This window comes from Erinaceus europaeus, chromosome 22 (assembly GCF_950295315.1).
Source record: "Erinaceus europaeus chromosome 22, mEriEur2.1, whole genome shotgun sequence".
Taxonomy (NCBI): domain Eukaryota; kingdom Metazoa; phylum Chordata; class Mammalia; order Eulipotyphla; family Erinaceidae; genus Erinaceus; species Erinaceus europaeus.
Window position 1 is genome coordinate 1,806,119 of NC_080183.1, and position 17,500 is coordinate 1,823,618.

Consider the following 17,500-nt stretch of genomic DNA (forward strand, 5'->3'; position numbering starts at 1 on the left):
TCACCTGCCCAGAGGGTGCAGGGCCACCCCCAGGCCTGGGGGGTTTTCTTTAAAACAGGGGTGAAGGAATAATAATAATAACAATTAATACTAATACTGTCTACTTATGAGAAGGCAGGAGACCCTGGGCGCTCCAGATCTGACCTCTCCAGAGGGAGGGCTGCACTCCCTCTTCGGAGACCCTTTTGGGTCCTTTCTAGGAGAAATATAAATATCTTGCTCCCCAAAGTGAGCCCCAACTCCCTCCCCCTCTCGCTGAGCGAGCGTCCCTGCATCACTTCTTGCTGGGCTGGGTTCCGGGACCGAGCCCAGCAGGCGGGAGGCCGAAGTGGGGACCCGGGACCCGCAGGCCTCAGAGAAGCGTTCCCGGCCGTGCACCCTTGGGTGCTGCGCCCCGGGACCACCAAGTGGCAAGGGTGTGTCCCCAGCTCCGGGACCTGCAGGGACTCTGGCTCCGCAAAGACGGGCGTGAGTTAAAGGTATCTTTCCTCCCGGGGAACCCCAGCGCCCCAGGGCCCCTCAGAATCCCAGGGCCCCGCCAAGACCTCCTTCACTCGGGCCCAGGCTCTGCGTTTCTCCCCGGAGCGGCGGCGCAGTCCCGGGCAGCGGGGAGCGGGGAGCAGGGCGCGGGCCGGGCCGCGGGGTTTGGGGGATCGGGGGGCCGCTCCCCTTCCGCGGTCGGTCGCCTACCTCTTCGCGGGGCGCTCGGCCGCTGCGCTCTGCTCCCCGGAGGGTGACGGGGCGCTCCGGGGCTGCGGCCGCCCAGGGTCCCCGCTGCCCCGCGCCCAGCCCCGGGTTCCAGCGCCGCGGGAGCCTGCTGGGGTGCCGGCCGGCCGGCTTGGGGGGCCCCAGTCCCGGCGCCGCTGGGCCTCACATCCAAGAGAACCGGCCACGCAGTGCTTGGGGGTGGGGAATGGGATAGCCCCGATTGTAAAGTCTGGATGGAAAACAAAAGGTTTTCTTTCTTTCTTTCTTTCCAAAAAGTTTTCTTTCTTTCTTTCTTTCTTTCTTTCTTTCTTTCTTTCTTTCTTTCTTTCTTTCTTTCCTTCTTTCCTTCTTTCCTTCTTTCCTTCTTTCCTTCTTTCCTTCTTTCCTTCTTTCTTTCTTTCTTTCTTTCTTTCTTTCTTTCTTTCTTTCTTCCTTCCTTCCTTCCTTCCTTTCTTTCCTTTCTTCCTTCTTTCCTTTTTCTTTCTTCTTTTTCTCCTCTTTTTTTTTGTGAGAGGGGAGTAGGAGACGGGGAGATACTCCGTTTCCAAAAAGCCGTCCCTTTAAAAAAAATAAATAAAAATAAGAAAGAATCACCAAGCTGACGCCCAGGCGCGGGGGCCGCGGCCGTCTTCCAGGTTTCCAGGTGCCTGGACCTATTCCTAGCTGCGCCAGGACTCGGGGAGGGGGCCAAAGGGGAGAGGGGCGCGAAAGGCGTTTTCCGGCTCAAAGGGACTGCAACAACGAAGAAAAGAAAGAAAAAGAAAAAAAAATCAAGCTATTTCTTAAGAAACAGGACGTACCCGCTGGAGTTTTCCTGACTTTGCAAGTCAGGGCCTTTGAAAAAGCAAAGCTCAAAAAAAAAAAAAAAGTTTTGTGGGGGAGGGACTGTACTCCCCGACTTCGTTCAGGAGGGAACCCCAAGATGAGCGATTAAACAATAAAATGAAGTGGCGACGGTGGGAGCAGCCGGTGGGTGCGGAGAAGGAGCTACCTTGGGCGCCCAGCGCCCCGCGTCGTCCCAAACAAAACAATTCCGAAAGTGGGGGTGGGGTGTAGAGGTCGCCCCCAAGGACGCGGGTCCCCCTGCCCCGCAGCCCCGGGGGGAGGAAGCGGCTCCCCAGGCCTGGCCCCCAGCTGGGGGGGGGGGGGGCTGCGGAGGGCAGGGGGCGGTCCCGCGGTTGCACCGGGGGATTAATGAGATTAACCGGGTAATTAGGGTCGGGCGGCCGGGCGGGGAGGCTTAGGCTAATTGCATTAATTCGCAATCCACTATCGCTGGTTCGGGCCCCCGCCCTCCCCCCAGGCGCCCCCCGGAGCGGCGGGCCGGTCTGTCATCTGCATAACCAGGAGCTGCGCCCGGTGACGTCGGCTCCGTATATAACCGGCCGGGGCTCCGCGGCCGAGCGCGTCCTCCGGGCCAGGCGGGCAGGCGGCGCAGCGCGGGAGGGGCTGGCACCGCATCCTGCTCCGCACCCCGCACCTTTGCGCCCCGCACCCCACCCTGCACCTCGCACCCCCGCACCTTTGCACCCCGCACCCTGCACGGGGATGCCCGCGGCCATGTTCAGCATCGACAACATCCTGGCCGCCCGGCCGCGCTGCAAGGACTCGGGGGTCCCGGCCGCGCCCCCCGCGAACGTCTTCCCGGGTCTGCACGGGGACCCGTTGTTCGCCGCCGGCGGCCCCGACTACGGTGCCTTCTACCCGCGGCCAGTGGCCCCCGCGGGCTCCGCGCTCCCGGCCGCGGTGGGCGGCTCCCGGCTCGGCTACGGCGGCTACTTCTACGGGCAGCTGCACGTGCAGGCGGCGCCCGTGGGTCCCGGCTGCTGTGGGGCCGTGGCGCCCCTGGGTGCCCAGCAGTGCTCCTGCGTGCCGACGCCCCCCGGTAAGGCGCGGGGTCGGGGCCTCTGGTCTGGCTGGCGGGGCGGGGGGCCAGGAGCTCGCAGCCCGACGCCGGGCCCCACTTCCTCTCCTCCTGCGGTTTGCCCGGATGCCCCCCGCACCTTCTCCTTGTTCAGGGCTTCCTGGGACCCCCTTTCCCCGCTCCCTCCGCCTGCGCGTGGTTTCCCTAATTCTCTGCGCCCTCTTTTCGTGTGTAGTTTCCCAGGGACACTCATCCCAGCACCCTCTCCCCGCACCCACACTCCAGCGCCTTCTCCCAGCACCCTCATCCCGCACTCTTATTCCCCTGCACCCTCTTTTTGTGTGTAGTTTTCCGGCACCCTCATCCCGCACTCTTATTTCCCCTGCACCCTCTTTTTGTGTGTAGTTTCCCGGGGACCCTCATCTCCGCGCCCTTATTCCCCTGCGCCCTCTTTGTGTGTAGTTTCCTGGCACCCTCATCCCGCACTCTTATTCCCCCGCGCCCTCTTTTTGTGTTTAGTTTCCCGGGAACCCTCATCCCAGCGACCTCTCCCCGCAGCCTCATCCCCCCGTACCCTCTTTTTGTCTTTTTGTGTGTAGTTTTCCCGCACCCTCATCCCAGCACCCTGTTCCCCGCGCCCTCATCCCCCTGGGGCGGCCTGGTCAGCCCGCAGCCTGACCGGCTCTGTGCCTCCTCCGCTCGCAGGCTATGAGGGCCCGGGCTCGGTGCTGGTGTCGCCGGTGCCCCCGCAGATGCTCCCCTACATGGGCGTGGGCAGCCTGTCCCGCACGGAGCTGCAGCTCCTGAACCAGCTGCATTGCCGGCGGAAGCGGCGCCACCGCACCATCTTCACGGACGAGCAGCTGGAGGCTCTGGAGAGCCTCTTCCAGGAGACCAAGTACCCCGACGTGGGCACCCGCGAGCAGCTGGCCCGCAAGGTGCACCTCCGTGAGGAGAAGGTGGAGGTAGGCGCCCTGGGGTGCCCAGGGGGCTGGGAGGGTCCCCACCAAGCTGTGCAGGCTCTGCGTGGCGTGTTAGGCCCCACGGCGGGCCGCCTGAAGACAGAAACCGGGGTGCCCTGGTGTTGGGGCGCCCCTGCTCTTATTGGCTTGTTGGCGGGTGCTCAGGACCCTGGGTGTCGGCCCCTCACCACTTGGTGTCCTTTGCCGGCAGGTCTGGTTCAAAAACCGCAGGGCCAAGTGGCGGCGACAGAAGCGGTCGTCCTCGGAGGAGTCTGAGAACGCGGAGAAGTGGAGCAAGACGCCCTCGTCCTCCAAGGCATCCCCGTCAGAGAAGAGGGAGGAGGAAGGTAGAAGCGACCTGGACTCTGACAGCTGACAGTGCCGCAGGCCTGGTGCCTGGCCCAGAGACTGGCACCCCTGCACTGGCTCCTTGGCCTCAGGAGGCCTGCGGGAGGGGAGCCTAAGGGGACTGTAAATAGTGTACATACACAGCCCCCCGCCCGGCCTGTGGACCAAGTGTCCAGGGTCCCCACGTAGTATTTATAGCTAAGTTAACGTTGACAATCCAATAAAGTGACAGCTATAGAGGTGGCCGCCTTCCCTGCTTCCCCTGTTAGGCACAGCGGGCACTAGCCAGGCATCCTGGGCAGGGTGGGCTTCACCTCGGAGTCTCTGCCCAGAGCCACTGAGCGGTCTGCACTTGTGGCTTTGTTCTAGGAACAAAACCCCAAAACCAGCCTGTGAGGGAAAGGTTTCCCCTTGGTCATTCTGCACCCTGCTGGGAAGAAGTCCCCTGGGCCAGGCGGGTATCTGGTGGTGGAGTGGGACTAAGCTACTGGCGGGGGTCTCTGTAGCTCTCTGCAGTGCACCCTCCTTCCCCCAAAGACCTAATGTCTCTCCTAGCTGGGCTGGGCACCTGGCCCACCGACAAGGTGGGATAGCAATAGAGTGCCCCCACTTGCTCCTCTGCATTAACCCTGGAGTGAGGGCATGGTCAGTGGCTTCCTGAGACCCCAGTGCTGGGCTAGCTGTAGGGGGGAGGGAAGGGGGCCCGGGGATCAAGTGAGCTTTGCTCACTCACCTCCATGGCTTTTGCACTCAGCCCATTTTCTCGGTGAGGAAGTGATGGCTCAGGGGTCCACCCAGTGGGTCAGCTCCTTCTCCTGGTCCTGGGCAGGTTGGGGGTCTGCTATTCCACCAGCAGGAAGGGACACTCAACAAGTGGCAGCCTTTGTCAAGAAGCTGGTTTGTTTGATTTTTTTTTTTTTTTAAACTTATGTTAAGTTGTATTAAAAGTGAAAGTGATTCCAGGAGCAGGCAAAGAACGTTGGGGAGATGAGGGGACGGGCAGGGCAGAGTCCTCCCAGGAGAGAAGCAGTGTTGGGGGTAGGGGGCAGGGTTCCCACACTTGGCATCTGTGACCTTGACCAGACTCCCCAGCCCCTCCCTGTGCCACCCCTGCACAGAATGGGCATAGTGACAGGCCTGGCCCTGGGAACCCATGGGCAGTGCCACACGACTTCCCTTGGGTGTACCACCTGCATGGCACCCGGGTGCCTTCATGGGGCTTTAATTTAGTTTCTGCTCTGGGAAGGCTCCCTGATGGGGGGGTTACTTGGTCTGCAGACTAGGAAATGAAGGTGCAGGAAGGTTAAATGCCTGAACCCCTCGGCTCCTAGAAATAAAGGTGTATGTGTGTGTGGGGGGTAGGGTCTTTGCCAATGGGAGTGCTGGACCCTGCTTGGGAGCCTTCCAGCAGGGCAAGTTCTACGGAGGAAGACTCCCCTCCCCGGTTTAGGGGACTTTTAGGTGAATCAGACAGCGGCTGTTGTGTCTTCTGGGGGCTGGGCATGGGGCGCTGGTTTGCATGTGACCATCCTTCCTATCGCTGTTCCCTGTCCGGCCTGGCTTCCCTTTCTTCATTATTGCAGAATATTTCTTTTTATGGACGATGATGATTTTACCAGAACACTACTCAATTCTGGCTTTTGGTAGTGCTGGGAATTGAACCTGAGGCCCTTGGAGCCTGAGTCAGGCTTAAGAGTCTTTTTGCATCATCATTATGCTGTGTCCACAAACCCATTCTAGAGCATTCTAACAGGGCACAAGCGAGTGGTGCATGCATTCTGAGATATTTCACATCTCTGGGACTCTTAATGTTTTACGAATGGTAATTTTGATATGGGAGAGGTCAGAGCCCTGCTCAGCTCTGGCTGATGGTGGTGCTGGGGGTTGAACCTAGAACCTCAGAGCCTCAGGCAGGGGAGTCTTTCTTTTCTTTCTTTCTTTTTCTTTTTTTTTTTTTTTTTGCAGGACCACCAATCGGTCTGCCCTGCCTTATATAATTACCATTATTAATTATTTTATCAATTATTTTTCCCAGAGCCCTGCTCAGCTTTGGCTGATGGTGGTGCTGGGAATTGAACCTGGGACCTCGAAGCCTCAGGCAGGAGATTCTGCTGCAGAGCCCCTGTGCCGTCTCCCCAGCCCCAGAACTCTCCTTCATAAAAGTACATGTGATTTTTCATTTTCAAGCCGGTCTGCATTTGTCTGCTCTGGAGAAAGGACGATGGTGATCTGTATTGATGAGGCATGGACCAAGGAGGAGGCTCTCAGCTGCCCCCCTGGCCCCAGGTGGGTGAAAGGCTTCTAGTGGGGTACGGGGTGAGGGCAGGGAGCCAACCTCGCAGGCCCGAGGTGACGAGGGAAGGCATCTTTGCATGTCCACAAAGGCCTGTGTTTTATTCAGCTCACAGGAAACAAGTGTCATGAACCTGGTGGGGGGTGAAGATGGCCTGGCCACAGCTGCCCACCCTCTCGCCACACCCCCCGGCAGTGGGGCTCAGACCCTGGTCTGACAGGGCGTGTGAGGGCACACCACTCCCCAGAACAGGCTTGGCGTTGTGATTGGTGATTCAGTCAATGTAGGTCGCCTGGGGAGGTGGTGTGTCTCCCTATTCAAGAGAGCAAGGCTGAAGTTGGGGCAGTCCAAGTGGCTTCCAGAATGTTCTATGCCTCTCCCCGTTCTCCCTTCAAGGGAAACAAGTGGAAGCACCACATCTATAGAGACAAAATGACAAATGTCCTCTGCTGGGGTCAGGCCTGTGACAGCCACAAGCCGGCAGCAGATGACTCTGGTGGTGTGGTGGACTATGGAGGGAGTCCCTCCCCTTAGAGTGGAAGGACACAGGAATTAGTGGCGTCAGGCAGCCGTAACCACAGTCTAACCCCTGTCTCTGCCTTTCACACTTTCCAAAGGTGGGTCTCAGCCCTGCAGGAACTGGGAGCAGAGGCCTTTTTTGCAGGTGGGGTGTAGGGTCTCAGAGAGACAGTGTCCAGAGAGGCCCTGTCAGCAACAAAGAAGGGAGACACCACAGGACTGACAGCATCCTTTGTCATGGTGCTTCCCGGATGGTATTGAGGCTCGAACCTGGTCAGTGTGAGGCAAGGTGTGCGCTCTACCTGATGAACTTTCTCTCTTTCTTGTTTTACAAGAGCATACATAGCTCACCTGTTGGTTTACCGTGGTGTGGGGATTGAACCTGTGACTTTGGAGCCTCAGGCATAAAAGTCTTTTGCATAACCATTGTGCTCTCTCTCCTCTCAAAGCTGGGTCCCCCGTGTGGCAGTGCGGGCGCCCTCTGAGCTGTTGCTGTGGCCCCGAGTGCTGTGATTAGCAGGGCATGTCCTGAGTTCCTCAGATCTGAGTGTTCTGCTCTCTCCCCCCACCCCACATTGGGGTGATGGGAAGCTTCAGAGTGTCCAGGTCACTAGCTGCAAGGAGCCAAGGAGTAGGGGAAGGTGGGAGGAGAAATGGGGTGTGCTTCCTGGAAGCGGTGTCCTCTCCAGTGTTTTCCGGAGCTGGCTGGGCAGGATGAGAGACAGTGGCTTTACAAGCTGTGTCTTTGCTGGCTGGTCACAGTTCTTGGCTCCAGCTGCCTTCCCCTGACTTTTAGACTTGCAACTCAGGTTTCTTTGTGAAACAACTTATCTATTTTAAAAGGTGTATTAATTTCACAAAAAAACGAGAGAGACAGTGAAACCAGAGCACTTCTCTGGCATTTGCAGTGCTACGTATGGATTGAACCTGGCGCCTGAGGTGCTGTAGCAAGGCCTGTGCTCTGCCCTCTGAGGACGGGTGAGGTTGTAGCTGGGAGATTCTGCTAAACTTTCTCTGCAGCCACCCCCCCCCCCGGGGGGGGGTGTCAGAGCTCATCCCAAGTCATAGGGCATGTTTTCTTGTTTGAGGTGATTTTAAGAGTTAAGTGGCTGAAGTGGAATTGTTGGCGTGGAGACCCAACTCCCCTCAAATACCCCTAAGTCTGACTTTCATGCCCCCACATTCATTCTCTGTTCACGGCACACCCTGGGGGCACCCCCCCCTCCTTAGGTAAAAGGGAAGGGTGACAAGCAGACCTTGGCAGCAGGGAACCCCAGCCTGGGGCTGGCAGGTGGGCAGGACTGCTGGCTCGGGCAGGGACTACCAGGTGACCGGCCTTGGTTATGTGGCCTCCCAAGGGTGGCACAGCGGGCAGAGCAGGAGAGAAGGGGTCAGAGGCAGGCAGCTCCATGTTGGGGTTGGCAGTCTGACGTGTGTCTCTTGGTCTTATATTTTATTTATTTTTAATGATTTTTTTTTTTTTTTTTTACCAGAGCACTGCTCTGCAGCTCTGTCTTACGGTGGTACAGGGTATTGAACCTGGGACTTTGGAGCATCAGACAGGAGAGTCTCTTTGTATAACCATTATGCTATCTAACCCCACCCTTATTATCTTTATTTATTGGATAGAGTCAGCCCAAAACTGAGAGGGTAGGGGGAGGTAAAGGGGAGAGAGACACATGAAGCTTTCCCCCTGTGGGGGGCTGGAACCCAGGCCCTTGCTTGTTGTGACATGTGTACTCAACCAGGTGTACCACCACCGGGCTCCTTTAGTCTTGTATTTTAATTGCAGTAGGGTTAGCAATTAGCACAGGGAGGGCGGGACTTCCATGGTTCCTGAGACGACCTTCAAGCTTTCCAAAAGTCACCCTAGAGCCACTTGTGTTCTGGAAGCAAAGGGTCCCACTGTTGGGGGGCCCTTCACAGGTTGTGGGGGTGGGGTGGGGAGGTGAGGGGGTGGAGGGGGCTTGGGAGTGTCTCCAAGGCCTAACCCACAGCCAGGTGACACGTGGACCAGACATTGTCTCTGTCCTCTGCTCCTGAGAGCCAAGCGGTCAGCAGGAGGAAGAATGACTGATTTCAGAAGTCCTTCTGAGGGCCAGAGAAAGCTCTGCAGGGCGTGTGTGCTGCCTTGCCAAGTGTAAATGAAGCTTTGGTCTTGTGGTCTCTCCGCATCTTTCTTCTCTCTCCCTCCCCATGCCCACTCTCTCTCTCTAAAAGAAAAAGTAAGGCAGTCGGTTGTTGCTGTCTCATCATTATTATTTTTTTTTAATTAATTAATTAATTTTTTTTTTTACCAGAGCACTGCTTAGCTCTGGCTTATGGTGGTGCAAGGGATTGAACTGGGACTTTTGAGCCTTAGGCATGGGAGTGTGTGTGCATAGACATTATGCTATCTACCCCCACCCTTTATTTTTTTGCCAGAGCTCTGGCTGATGGCTCTAAGGACTGAACCTGGGACCAAGGATCCTCTGGCAGGAAAGCCCCGTTTGCAGAACCATTATGCTGTCTCCCCAGCCTGGTCCTCTTTCCTTCTCAGGTGTCCTGTCCTCTTGCTACCCCTCCTCTCTTCCTCCAGAGTCAACCCACTAGGGCAAGCAGCCTGAGCAGTTTCCTTCTCTGCCTTCACACCGCCACCTTCCAGACTCAGTGCCGGCCAGTCAGCCGGAGAGCGGGACGCAGCTCACTGTCCACTGAGTCCTCCACTACCTGGCTGCCTGCGGAGCCCAGGACCTGCCCAGCCTCACTGCTGGGGAAAAGGGCTTCTTCCTGCACAGTGGGGCGTCCCACTCCCCGCCCCTCCAGCTCTCCTAGGCCCAGAAAAAGGCTGGACAGTGCTGTGTGCAGCTGGCCTTGCACATGTGTGGCTGTACTACTCAGAGCTCCCCTCCCCTCCCCCTTCCCATCCTCCTCCTTATACCAGAGCACTGCTCAGTTCTGGTTTATGGCGGTATGGGGATTGAACCTGGGACTTAGCCTCAGGGGTAACTCTGTTAGCATAACAATTATGCTATCTCCCCCACCCTCTTTTTTTTTTTTTTTTTGCCTGGAAGGTTATCACTGGGCCTCAGTGACAGCACTATAAATCCACTGCTCCTGGCTTTTTTTTTTTTTTCCGTTTTATTGGATAGGACAGAGAAATTGAGAGACAAGGAGTGAGAAAGACAGACATCTACAGACCTGCTTCTTTTGCGAAGTGTCCCTCCTGCAGGTGGTGAGCTGGAGGCTCGACCTGGGTCCTTGAGCAGGTCCCTGGGCTTCAGACTGTGCTCTCAGTGCATTTCATCTTCACCAGCCTGCACCCTCCCACCCCCATCTTCCTTCTTCCCTCCTCCTTCCTTCTTTATTAAGATTTAAGAGCTGGGCATTGGTACCTGGTTGAGCACAGGTGTTCCCCTGTACTTGAACTCAGGTTCAAGCCCCATCTCTACTTGGAAGGGGGGAGCTTCTTGAGCAGCAGAGCTACAGGTCTGTCTGTCTGTCTATCACCTATCTTCTCTGCCCTCTCAGTCTCTCTCTCCTGTCAAAGGAAATGATTGTGTGTGTGTGTGTGTGTGTGTGTGTGTGTGTGTGTAGATCCATGTTTATATGAGAGAACCGGAGCCTCGCTCTACGTGTGGTGCCAGGGATCTGGCTCAGGCGTCCCCCCTGTTTGTGAGTCCAGCACCTCACCCACTGCCTGCCCCTGCCTTTGCTCAGAGACAGACACAGGAGAGAGACACCATGACCCAGGAGCCTCCCCTGGTGCATTCCTGGTGGCTGCGTTTGAGCCCAGGCGTGCCCACGGCTAGGCACACCCACTGGGTGAGCTTGCTGTCTGCCCCAGAGAGAGACCAAGAGAGGAGGAAGAGTTCCCACTACTTGTCCTGCCATCCACAGAGCTTCTCCTAGCGCTGCGGTGCCCTTCTATGGTACACGGCTCCCACCCCAGGTTTCCTGTAGCATAAGGCGTGTGCTGTCTCCCAGCCTCGGAAGTACCTTACCAAAAAACCCCGGACATCTCAGGGTCCAGGGCCCTGTGGCTCCAGCAGTCTGTGGATCCTGGGCTGCCACTGCAATGGCTTCACACAGGCCAGTGGCCACAGGTCCCACAGAATGGTCAGGGACTGTCTGCTGGGCTGTGACATTGCTCTGAGAGCCCCCCCCCCCCGGCTGGGCTGTGAGTCTCACGGGCAGCACTGAATGCCAAGTCCCAGGCCACCTGAGCTACAGGCAGGGTGATGACATCTCATGGTGATGCCACCAGCCCAGCCCAGAGAAATCTCCTGGCGTCCAGCTCAGCCTCCTGGAAGGGCCTCATGCTGCTGGCTATGGCCCAGGACATCCCGGCAGCTGGATGCTGAGGGCCCAGCACGCTCCAACAGTCCCCTCCAGGGGGGGTGGCGACCCTGAACCCGCTGCTTCATCTGAAGACACTCCCCACGAGGGCCAGGCGGCTGGGACTTGGGGTGTACCCTGCCTGGCTTGGCACTGAGAAATAAATACTGAAGTGAAACCAGTGACTAGCTTTTTGCTACAGTGGGGTGCAGGCTGGGGGTTCTGTGGGTGCTGAGTCCCCTTTCCTCAGGGCCCCCCTCAAAGCCCTGCCCATCGGGACTCTTGCAACACTGGGGAGCCCCCTTCCACTGGTACTTGGTGTCCTCTGTTTGGGGGCTGCTCTGTGCTGTCTGCAGCTGTAGGAAGACGTCCTCCCCACGCTCCTAGGCTGAAGAGACCCCGTATTTCCTTCCAACCTTGGGGCTCTGTTTTAGTTTTGGTTTGTGGGACTGATAACATGATACCAGGTGGAGACTTAAGCTTTTTTTTTATTTTTGTTTTTTTCTTCTTAGCTGTGATTAAAACTTTGGAAAGATCACAGGCTTTTATGGTCTGTCTTGGTCTTGACATGCTTGCTTGTGCTTCTGTTTAAAAAAACATTGGTGGGGGGCAGGGTTAAGCACATATCACCATGTACAGGGAAAAAATGTCTACCACACCACCTCCTGGGATGCTTTTTTCCTAACTTAAAATGTTTTAAGTAAGAGGCAGCCTGAAGTGGTGAAGCTACAGGGGTGCGGGGGGCAAGTTGGGAAGGGGACAGATGGATCTTGGGGATTTTACAACAAGCTCCAAGCTCTGTGGGGTCCAGTGTCACCTCCAGTCTCCCGCCCAGGCAGGGCTTGGCAGAGAAGCACCTGCAGGCCAGTCTGCCCACCCCCCACTCCGTCAGCTTTGTCAATAAAGTTTTATTGGAACATGGCCCTCCCTGATCACTGAAGTGTGTGTGTGTGCTCACCTCTGTCCTCTGCAGCCTGCTTTGCTGGTTTGTACCAGGGCCTGCAGCTAAATGTACTTGCTGATGGGCCTTTCACAGGAGACATGAGCCAACTCTTGATGTAAGTTCAGGGTTGAAGCCAGACATGGGGGCTTCTGCTCAGCAGCTCTGGGTCAGGAATACACCTGTTTGCTTGATTCTTAGCAGATTCAGGGCCTGTGAAGGGGCAGGGGCGGGGGTGTGAGGGGCTGGGTACAGGAAGATTCCAGCTCTGCCGCCTGGGGGCTGTCTTCCAGCAACACAGCCTGTACAAGAAAAGATTCAGGGGGCTGGGCACACATTACCACACGCAAGGACCTGGGTTCAAGCCCCTGGTCCCCATCTTCAGGGAGGAAGCTTTAGGAGGTGGTGAAGCAGCATTGCAGGTGTTTCTCCCTCTCTGTATCCCCTTCCCTCTCAGTCTCTCTTCTTCTTCTAGCGTTTGCCCTTCTTCCGTAGCCAGTCAACAGGTCAGGTTGAAAGCTGTCAGGAGCTGCTTGTTGCTGGCTTTGAAAGTGACTGGGATCCATGTGGATTCAGTCGGCTAGGAAGGATCGTCAGTTTCCCCAATGAATGGGTACTCACGGGATGCACCACGAGAAGGTCGATCCAATGCATCCCCTCTCTCTCTAAATGTGTATCAGTTCAGACCAGTTGGAAACAGAGTGTCAGGAGCTGGAGATTATAAACACTGACTGGGAGACCAGGGGAAGGCAGCCAGAAGCCTTAAAGGCTTCTTGGAGGAGGTGGGGGTATGGTCAAACTAGACCAGAGGAAGTTTGGAGACCAGTAGTTGAGTGCCAATGAGAAGCCCTCTGAGCCATTTCCCTGCCCACTTCACTAGTTCCTTTCTCTCTACCCCTCCCTCCCTCCTTCCTTTCTGACAGATGGAGAGAGGCAGAGAGAAAGAGATGAGCCCTCACCCCCACCGGAGTTCCCTTCAGTGCAGGGGGTGCCGGGCTGGAACCCGGTAAAGCAGTGTACTATCCAGCTACGCAGCTGAGCTGTCTGGTTGGCCGCCGTTCACTGTTTCAGATCCGCCCTGGAATGTGGAAGGGCGGCCTGCTCTCTGGACACAGGACAGAACTGTGTGTGTGTTTGTGCAGGCTGGTGCCCACAGCCACAGTACCCAGGGTACCCAGGGGTCTTTCGGGCTGCACCTTCTCCCTGTGCAGGCACCACCTCCTCTCTCTGCCCTGCAGGAAAGGCATCTGCAGTGATTTTTTTTTTTTTGGAAGTGCTTTTAAAATGTAGTGATTTGTGAGTGGGAGTTAAGTTCTTCAAAGTGTTTTTTTGTGAATGTTGTAACTCTTGGCTAACTGACACGCCAAGCTTCCCCCACTGAGCTTCACCCGCCCTCCACACACATGCACACACATCACATACATGCACGCAGGACATGCAGACGCAACACACACACATACACACATGCACACCCCACACGAATGCAGACACACAGGCACAAGGACATGCACACATATGTAGACACACAATGCACACACATGTGCAGACACAACATGCACACAGTACATGCAGACACACACACATGCACACATGCTCCAAATCCGCCAGCCTTCAAGCTCTTCCCACGGGGACCGGCCCAGGCATACTGGGACATCCCTGTCCTTTTACCTCCCTGTCCCTTCACCAAGCAGGGGCCAGGGGCGGGAAAGGACAGCTCCTCCTGCTTTCTAAGCAGTCGAGTCAGAGAGGCCATCTGGTGTCCCTAAGGCCACACAGCCACAGGGGGAGAGTGGAAACCTTCCAGACTCTGGAACTCTCCTCAGCATCTGGCTCTGTGGACAGGCAGGGGTGTGGCTATTCTGTGGACAGGACGGTTTGTGGGCTTCAACATCAGGCAAGGCCCAAACTGATGGCCAAATTCTCAAAAGCCACTTCTTCCAGGAAGCCTTTATAGATTACCCCAGCCTTTCTTAGGCCTCAGAAGCTTTGACTTGCCCTTCTCAGGACAAGAGACTCAAGTCTCTTGTGTGCTGTGCCACGGGGCTGTGCTCTGTGCCACCAGCCAGCCCCGGCCCTGTTAATTTCAGATGCTATTCCCCACCTCCTTTAGACCACCAAGTCTGGGCCCACAAGTCCTGAGCCCTACCTGCTGGGCTGCCTTCCTTGCCCCATCAAGAATTTCTTTTTCTTAATTTTTAATTGCTTCTTTCTCATTCTTCTTCTCCTTCTCCTCCTCCTTGTCCTTCTTCGTGTCTCTCTCTCTCTCTCTCTCTCTCTCGCGCGCGCTTCTAGGATTATTGCTGGGGCTTGGTGCTGGTAGTATGAATGTACTGCTCCTATGGTCATTTTATTGGATAAGGCAAAGAGAAATTGAGAGAAGGACACAGAGAGAGAGAGAGAGAGAGACTTGCAGCCCTGCTTCACCACTTGTGAAGCTTTCCCCCTGCACTGCAGGTGGGGACCAGGGGCTTGAACCCGGGTCCTTGAGCTCTCATGCACTTAACCACCTGGTGAGCCACCACCTGGCCCCTCAGGGGACAATTTTGACAACTCTCTGTGGGTACTGTTACCTTCCTGCCTTTCTATGGAAGAAAAGGAAGAAAAAGAAAGAAAGAAAGAAAGAAAGTAGAAAGAAAGAGAGACAGAAAGAGAAATAACATGAAAGGGAAGGAAAATAAGAACCCCACCCATGTGTCCTGGAGCCTCCCCTCCCCAGAGCCCTGCCCCACTAGGGACAGACAGACACAGGCTGGGGGTGTGGAGCCACCTGCCAACACCCATGTCCAGTGCAGAAGCCATGACAGAAGCCAGAACGCCCACCTTCTGCTCTCCATGAAGAATTTGGGTCCAGACTCCCAGAGGGGGAGAAATGTCAGGGGAGGATGACCAGAGGGCTCTGAACCCCAACTCCATCAGGACCCAGAGAGAGAAGAGGAAAAAAGGGAGGACAGTTGGATGTAGTGACTGGTGTAGGTGTGACTTAGAAAGGAAGAGAAGGCAGGGCCAGAGGGGGGAAAAGGGGCCAATATATAAAAATATAGATATTTCTAGAAATAATAATAAACCCATATCTGTGACCTTGGGAGAACCACTGCAGTTTCCAGTGGGGGGGACGGGGACAGAACTCTGGTGGTGGGAACGGGATGCAATTACACCCCTGTTATCGTGTAATTTTGTAAGCCAACAATTACTAATAAAAATTAAATAAATCCAGGTTCGAGCCCCCGGCTCCCCACCTGCAGGGGAGTCGCTTCACAGGTGGTGGAGCAGGTCTGCAGGTGTCTGTCTTTCTCTCCCCCTCTCTATCTTCCCCTCCTCTCTCCATTTTCTCTCTGTCCTATCCAACAATGACAACATCAATAACAACAATAATAATAACTACAACAACAATAAAAAACAACAAGGGCAACAAAAGGGAAAATAAATTAATTAAATTAAATTAAAAAATTATTTTTTTAAAATAAAAAAATTAAATAAATAAGCTCTGCTCCCACTCGGCCCGCACCCCCTCAGCTCTCCGGAAGGACCTGTCACATCCTCTGTGGTCAGCTTTGCAGTCATCTGGCAGCAACTCCACCCACCACCGCGATTTCTTACTGAGTTAGAAAGACCACCCCACATTTACCAAGGTGTCCACCAGGCCTGGGGGTCCCCTGGCCCTTGACCAACAGGTCCTGGAGGTCCCCTGGCCCCTAGCTTCCAGGCTTGGGGGTCCCTTGGTCCCGGACCAGCAGATCCTGGCCCCGGACTGGCCGCTCTGCAGCGCCGCCATGTGGCTGATCGCGGGAATGCACCTCCTGGCCCAGGTTGGGCCCAGAGTCCTCCCGGGCCTGGAAGGGCTTGCTGGGGGGCCTCTGTCCCAGCAGTCAGCCGCAGTCTTAGTCTGTGTCCTCGCCCGCGAGGCGTCCAGTGTTTCCACACTGTCCTGTGGGCTGTCTGTGTTTTGTTGTTGCATCTTGTCATTCCTTCCTTCCTTCCTTCCTTCCTTCCTTCATTTTTTTAGCAGGAACTTTGGAGCTCTGCTCTGGCTTTACTTTTCATTCTCCTCCTCCTTTGTCTTCATCTTCCTTTTAATTTTTTGTTTATTATCTTTATTTATTCGATAGAGACAGACAGAAACCAAGAGGACGGGGGAGATAGAGAGGGAGAGAGACAGAGAGACACCTGCAGCCCTGCTTCACCACTTGTGGAGATTTCCCCCTGCAGGTGGGAACCAGGGGCTTGGACCCGGGTCCTTGTGTACTGTGGCATGTGCACTCCACCAGGTGCACCACCACCCAGCCTTCCCCCCCTTCTTTTCTAACTTCTTTCCTCCCTCCTTCTCTCCCTCCCTCTTTCTCCCCCCACCCCTCTTTTCCAGAACTCTGCTCAGCTCTGGCTTATGGTGATGCTGGAGATTGAACCCAGGACCTGAGCCTCAGGCAGGGAAGTTTTTGCAGAACCATGACGCTGTCTCCCCAGCCCTTCCGCCTGTCTCTTTGAAAAATATTTTAAAATGCTGATCACTGGCATTTCAGATGTGAGTAGTACATCAGTACTCAGCTGGGTAGTGTGCTGCTTTGCCATGTGCGCGCTCCAGGTTCAAGCCAGGCCCCCACCACAGTGGAGGATGCCTTTGTGCTGTGGTCTCTCTCCCTCTTTCTCAATTTTTATTTCTTTTTTTAAAATACTTTTAAAAATTTATTTATTCCCCTTTTTTGTTGCCCTTGTTGTTTTATTGTTGTAGTTATTATTATTGTTACTGATGTTGTTGTTGGATAGGACAGAGAGAAATGGAGAGAGGAGGGGAAGACAGAGAAGGGGGAGAGAAAGACAGACACCTGCAGACCTGCTTCACCGCCTGTGAAGCGACTCCCCTGCACGTGGGGAGCCGGGGGTTCAAACCGGGATCCTTACATCGGTCCTTGCGCTTTGCGCCACGTGTGTTTAACCCTCTGTGCTACCTACCGCCCGACTCCCAAAATACTTTTATTTATTATTGGATAGAGATAAAGAGAAATTGAGAGGGGAGGGGGGGTTAGAGAGACACCTGTAGCCCTGCTTCACCACTCATACAGGTGGGGATCTGGGGCCTGAACCTGAGTCCTTGTACACTGTAATGTGTGCACTTAGCCAGGTATGTAACCGCCTGGCCCCTTTCTTTTTTTTTTTTTTTTCTTTCTTTCCAGACCCCTGTTGAGCTCTGGCTGACGGTGGTGCTGGAGACTGAACCTGGGACCTCAAAGCCTCAGGCAGGAGAGTCTTTTGCCGAACCCTTGTACTGTCTTCCCAGCTCTCTCTGTCTCTATCTGAAAACCAGTCACTAAGCTAGAGCCCCAGGCCCTTTGTTCCCTCCAGCAACAACCCTGCAAAGCACAGAAGTACTCCCCCCCCTTCCTCTGGGGGAGGGAAGGAGGGAGAGAGAGAGAGAGAGAGAGATGCTGCAAAAGGGCCCCACAGTGACATGGCAGAGTAAGTGCTGACAGTCTGCTCCCTGGCCTGGAATATGCATCCTGAGAGTCCCTTTCTGGGGCTTGGGGCAGGCCGAGCTTCCAGTGCTCATAATGGTA

General features: G+C 55.5%; 1 protein-coding gene across 1 annotated transcript; it reads left to right on the forward strand.

Annotated features, from left to right (window-relative positions):
• Positions 1-233: 233 nt before the first annotated feature.
• Positions 234-4,100, forward strand: GSC (goosecoid homeobox). The gene is made up of 4 exons (XM_007529075.2): positions 234-479; positions 2,012-2,593; positions 3,278-3,537; positions 3,746-4,100. Exons 2-4 carry the CDS (start codon positions 2,257-2,259, stop codon positions 3,908-3,910), a joined length of 762 nt encoding a protein of 253 aa, XP_007529137.1. The 5' UTR covers positions 234-479; positions 2,012-2,256; the 3' UTR covers positions 3,911-4,100.
• The last annotated feature ends 13,400 nt before the right edge of the window (positions 4,101-17,500 follow it).

Bases quoted from the DNA above. Each gene is read 5' to 3' on its own strand.
- GSC (XM_007529075.2), top strand. From the start codon at position 2,257: ATGCCCGCGGCCATGTTCAGCATCGACAACATCCTGGCCGCCCGGCCG. The intron at 2,594-3,277 runs GTAAGGCGCGGG...CTCCGCTCGCAG, and splicing joins CTGCGTGCCGACGCCCCCCG to GCTATGAGGGCCCGGGCTCG. The intron at 3,538-3,745 runs GTAGGCGCCCTG...CTTTGCCGGCAG, and splicing joins TCCGTGAGGAGAAGGTGGAG to GTCTGGTTCAAAAACCGCAG.